The sequence below is a fragment of the Lolium rigidum genome, chromosome 5 (genome assembly GCF_022539505.1).
Source record: "Lolium rigidum isolate FL_2022 chromosome 5, APGP_CSIRO_Lrig_0.1, whole genome shotgun sequence".
Lineage (NCBI taxonomy): Eukaryota > Viridiplantae > Streptophyta > Magnoliopsida > Poales > Poaceae > Lolium > Lolium rigidum.
Window position 1 is genome coordinate 62,057,091 of NC_061512.1, and position 5,859 is coordinate 62,062,949.

The 5,859-nt window shown below is 40.0% G+C and overlaps 1 protein-coding gene across 1 annotated transcript; it reads left to right on the top strand.

Moving 5' to 3' along the window:
- The first annotated feature begins 2,185 nt into the window (after positions 1-2,185).
- Positions 2,186-4,694, top strand: LOC124658014 (ethylene-responsive transcription factor 1-like). Its single transcript, XM_047196466.1, has 2 exons — positions 2,186-2,330; positions 3,928-4,694. Exon 2 carries the CDS (start codon positions 3,942-3,944, stop codon positions 4,692-4,694), a length of 753 nt encoding a protein of 250 aa, XP_047052422.1. The 5' UTR covers positions 2,186-2,330; positions 3,928-3,941.
- Positions 4,695-5,859: the final 1,165 nt, after the last annotated feature.

Here is a 5,859-nt window from a genome sequence, read left to right on the forward strand (position 1 = left end):
GTTCAAACAATATTCATCGGTTCTCAAGGGTTATGTTATAAATGTTCACTTATCTCAAGGGGCAAACGTGCAACAATCCCAAAAGCAGTGCTCATTTGTTTCCTTTCATGTTTTCACCTCATGGTTTTTGTCGCATTCATCACCTCACAAAGGTACAAGCCCCACTAGCGTCGTCTTTCCGACGCCACGGATGTACCACACATTCCATCACCTACATTTGTGCCTTCTCAGTTGGTTTGGCTCAACATGTATGGTGGAACCAGATCATACCAAGCTAAGCTAGACTACCGACAAGATATATTTCCTATTTCAAGCTCTTTGCACCCTCCATTTTTTATTAAAAATCAAATAATAGAATGTCGACACAAAGTTTCTATTCTAGTCCCCAATTCACCACTTTACTTTTGCCTTCACCAATCAAATCGTTGTGAAAAAACCACTTCATGTTTGTTCTTGTTATTATTCTTCGATGATCACTATATGTTGGTGCATTTTGTACTTGTCATTGCTTGACACAAGGTTGTAAACTTATGGTCATCATATTACATCTTGAGCTAATAAATGGTGTCATTATCAAATAAACATAACATAACCATTCATTTGACACTTAAGGATCATGTTATAAATTTCACTTATCTTAAGGGGCAAAAGTGAAAAAAATCTAAAAGGCATTCGACCTTATGGCCTCCGCCACATGAGTCACCTTGCTAAAGTGCAAGGCCCACTTGTGTCGTCTTGCCGACATCACTGCTGCACCACATATTTCATCATCTACAGTTGTGTGTCGTGGGCTTAGTTTGGCTTAACATGGTGCTACCAGATCATACCAAAATAATCTAGGCCATCGACAAGAGGCGTTATTGGTTTCAAGCGTTTTTACTACCTTCCCCTTCTATTTAGTGCAAATTCATTAACAGAATTTTGAGATATTTTTTTACGCCATTAATTTATTTCTAAATGGAAACTGTCACTTAAAAAACCACTAACCTTTTTCAGAAACTGCAAATGTAGCAAGAGCTACATGTAGCTCATTTTTTTTCTAAAAAGTTGAATACAACATTTTGAAGTTTCAAATTATTCTAAAAAATCATAGATGTTGACAATGATGTATTTTACCAAAGCGTACGAAGTCTCAACTCGAAACACCTTATATCCTAGGCCACATAAAAATAGAAAAATCTGATAATTTTGGAGGTTTGAATTATTGGAGTGTCCTACTTGTTCACTACTTCAGATTCTCACTTTTGCGTTTTTACACGACCTAAAATTTAAGGTATTTTTAGTTGAGATTTGACACGTTAGCAGAATACATCATTTTCTTAATTTTGAATTTATTTTCTGAATTTTTTAAATTTAAATGTAATTTTTTTAAATTCTCAAAGAATAGGTAAATGTAGTCTGGTCTACAAAACGCCCTACTCCTATTTTTTTTTCTTTGTGTTAGGTTGGACACAAAGTTGTAAACCCATGGTCATCACATTAAATCTGCTATTGACAATATAATTCTTTCTGCATATATACTATTTTGAAAAAGGGGAGCATGCCAAACCTATTCAAAGAAACAATGCACACGGCCAATTTGTATTGAATGTATAGGCTAATACATTGTGCCATCAATGAGTGGCAATCCTCAAAAGATTACACTATACATAATTATTCACAAGGAAATCTTATGTTAAATTTCTTAGCCCAATTTCATTTAGTGCGAGACACTACTACAATCTTGAGGTAATAAATGAGGACTTGCTACCAAAGAAAGAGAGTACTACAGTAATACGTAGTACTACTATCATTCATTCATTAGTAAGGGGATGGTTCCAAAATACTCACTTCTTTCAAGGGCCCAACGTGCAATGTTCCTACCTCGTAGCTTCCGCCGCACGCGTCATCTCACTGACGCCACTGCCCCACCACGCGTCCCCTCACCTACGCGCCTGCTACCTCACGCCGTCACCCGCGCCACCGGGTATAAAGCGACCTGCCCGAGCCCCACCTTCCGCTTCACTAGAGAAACTCCAGCACAAGTTGCTGCTACGGCGGCGACGCTCCCGACGACGAAGCCATGTGCGGCAGCAATGTAATCGCGGAGTTGGAGAGGCGCAACGAGCTGAGGCGGAGGCTGTGGCCCCAGAAGAACAAGCCCAGGACGGGCCGGCTCTTCGCGCGGTTCCCGGAGGTGTTGGAGCTGGATGAGGAGGACTTCGAGGCTGACTTCCAGGAGTTCGAGGCCGACACCAGGGACTCCGACTTCGAGTTCGACTTCGAGGAGGATAGCGACGACGAGGTCGTCGAGATCAAGCCGCCCACCGTCAAGACGTCCATCTCCAAAGGTATCGCCGTCGGCTCGCTGGGAGTATATATATTTTTTCGTAACTGATTGTTGTGGAAGTTGTGGGATTTGTTCGGGAAGATGGCGGTTCAGGTTTCAGGGGATGGTATGTTTTGTCGTTTGATGGTGTGTTTCGGACATTTCTTGTGCTTTCCAGTTTTACTGTTTGTTAGGGATTTTGGGGTATTACGGAGTGATTTGGAACAAGCTACCATCTTCATTTCTCTGTCGTGTTGGGATTCTGAAATTGTTACTAGTCTGTTCACTTTGGGAAAGCGATTTTGGTTGTCGATCTGGGGATTTCTAACTTTTCCGAGTTTGAATGTTGATTCATATACTATGTTTTACTGTTTAGTCAAAAGAGAATGCTGATTTACATGCTTAGTGTTTAGTCAAAAGGGTTGAAAGTCTCAGTAACTTTTTTTTTTGCTCCAAGATCTCGGGACTTTTGGCCTTGTGAATTGTTTCATCATTCCTTGTTAGCAGGAATTATCTCCCTGTTCCATGCATGGCTGTAGATCCGCGTGAGGATTGTTCTAGTTTTGTTGAACTCACATTCTAATTTGATTATTGTGTTGATTGCAGAGTCGTACATTAATCATACTGCTAAATTCTCTCCGTGTTCTTGTGATTATTATTCTAGTCTTTTAGAGGTAACTTCTAGGGTAGTTTATTTCAATCAATATATTCTATAATTCATCTTTGTGCAATTTTTTTAAAGATGCTCCGTGTTCTTGTTTGCTTAGGCTAGCACTAGATCCGCGTGAGCCGTGAGGATTGCTCTAGTTTTGCTGAACTCACAATCTAATTTGATTATTGTGTTGATTGCCGAGTCGTGCATTAATCATATTGCTAAATTCACTGATCTTTTAGAGGTAACTTCTAGGGTAGTTTATTTCAGTCAATATATTCTATAATTCGCCTTTTGCAATTTTTTAAAGATGCTCTGTGTTCTTGTTTGCTTAGGCTGGCACTAGATGACCATTTCATTCGTTTCTGCATGAGAACACTTCTGTCCTTTGGCAGTATATCTTTAATAAACTTGATGACAGCCAAATTTGAAGTATTGATCCTCCAACAATTGAATAAGAATCTGATATTTCATGAGCTTCCTCACAAGTTTGTGTCTACTATTGATTGATGTAGTTTAGTCTTGCTGGTTGGTGCCTCTGAATAAGTTGTCTAAGTCTTGGTAGCTTCTACTACCGATGTAAGCCATAAGAGTTCAAACGTTGGTCTTTGTTGAAGTTTTAGCTACTCTACTTTCTTGTTCCTTATTTACATATCAGATTGCCATGTTAATACTGGATTAGCCTAAAGTTGGATATTGCGGGTTTTATTTTGATACGAGATTTTTTATGGACTCTCCATTGTGTATAGTAGAATTTGAACGTACAGCTGGGTTGTCTTGTCTTAAGAACCCTGCTATTTTTATTAAGTATGATTTGATGGGTGTTTGATCCAAAATCTGAAGGGGATTGTACTCATGGTTTAGTGTTCATCAGGGTTATGATCTCTTATAGTCTTACGTCTAAATTCAGTAAGAAGAAAATTTTGTGTTTGACTCTCTTAGCATTGACACTGTTCTTGCATTGCAGATGGCTTGGGCACCATGACTACTGCTAGTTTTGATGACCCTGCGGAAAGGTCATTGAAAAGGAAGAGGAAGAACCAATTCAGGGGTATCCGCCAGCGCCCCTGGGGTAAGTGGGCTGCTGAAATCAGAGATCCTCGCAAGGGTGTGCGTGTCTGGCTGGGTACTTTCAACAGTGCTGAAGAAGCTGCAAGAGCTTATGATGTTGAAGCACGCAAGATCCGTGGCAACAAGGCCAAGCTTAACTTTCCAGAGGAGCAAACAGTTGCTCCAAATTGCCGCCCTGCTGCTCTTAAAGTACGCAAGTCAAGAGAAGTACAGATACCTGCCGTTGTACCAACAGTCAGCAACATTGCCAATACAAACCAGCCACCTGCTCAGCCTGATAACGTGCCATTTGTTCCTGCAACGAACTTTGCTGCCCCTGTTGAAGCTCCTGTCATGAATCTGTACTCTGACCAGGGGAGCAACTCTTTTGGCTGCTCTGACTTGGGTGAGTCTGCGCTTGTCCAGAGCAACACCTACAGCTATGAGTCTGCGCTTGTCCAGAGCAACACCTACAGCCAAGTGGTGCCTCCTGCTATGGAGAACAATGAAGTTGATCTCACCGATGGGCTGGGGGATTTAGAACCTTATCTGAGGTTTCTCATGGATGATGTTGTGGATGAACCGATTGACAACTTTCTGAATCCTGATGAACCTCAGGATGTCCTCGGCAACATGGACCTTTGGAACTTCGATGACATGCTCATCCCTGGCGAATTTTATTGAGGTTTTCAGAACCAGTATATAGGGACAAAGGGTAAGCCTTGGCAATTTGAACCTTTCAAATTGAGTCGCAAAGTTTTTTTCTTTACTCTGAACCGTTTGCTCTGTGTTTCAGAAATAAGACTATGGGAGATTGGGAAGCACCCTATTGTCACCGTCGGCTAGCATATGCTTATGTACAAGCTTAGATGCGAAAAGTTGCATCCTGAGTTTCTTTTATAATTGGCCCGTTTCCTATTTGACTGTCCATGTATGGCAGCCATTTGTAAGGTTGAAGAACCATCGTCTTTCTTTTATATCGTTGCTATCATATCTGAATGTGAACATCGTTAATCTATGTCCATTGTTATGCTTTAATGTGTGCACTTTATTGCTCCTTTTCTTCAATTCTGCGAGTTTAATAGTTGGTAAAATTAAGAGAATGGATTTTTGTAGCTCAGGATACATGGAGGCCCTTTTTTGAACCTCTAAATTCGAATACAAATACTTTTTGTAAAAAAAAAAATACCAGGATGTAGATAATATTTAATCTACAATATGTGATTACTGATATATATCGTATTTACAATTTTACATACATAAGTTCATCTTTTAAAGTCGGAACTGTCTGGTTACTTGCACATTTCTGCTATATATATAGGTGAGGCAAGCAAAGTTCTTCTCAATATTGTTGGAGATGACGTTGACTACATCTCTTCACTTTGGGCTTCGGCTAAGGGTGAGCAAAAAAAGTTTGACTGGTTTCATTGGTTTGGGCTACTTTTTTTTTTAACTAGATTGGAAGTTAGAATTCAGTTTGCGAAATAAAATGAATGCTATCCACCAGCTGGTTTGTACGGTTTTAGTTTTTGCCCACCCTATCTCCGACGAAATATACCAGATGTAGTAATATTTTGATCACTGATAGCCATTTTTCTGCTTGTAGTTCGTATCAATACAGTTTATTGTATATATTACTGGTGTCCTGATTCATGATGTAACGAGGGAACATCCTTTTTTTTTGTCAATGCAAGTAAATATCCTGAAATTCTGTTTCGGTGACTTTTGCTCGTCACTGATCAACTAATCTAGATGCTTTACCACCCCCACATTGTCAATTCGGTCATGTTATGTTAGGTCCTTGACTTGATGCAGGTATAAATAGAAGGAGGACTTTTACAGTACCCAA

Bases quoted from the DNA above. Each gene is read 5' to 3' on its own strand.
- LOC124658014 (XM_047196466.1), top strand. From the start codon at position 3,942: ATGACTACTGCTAGTTTTGATGACCCTGCGGAAAGGTCATTGAAAAGG.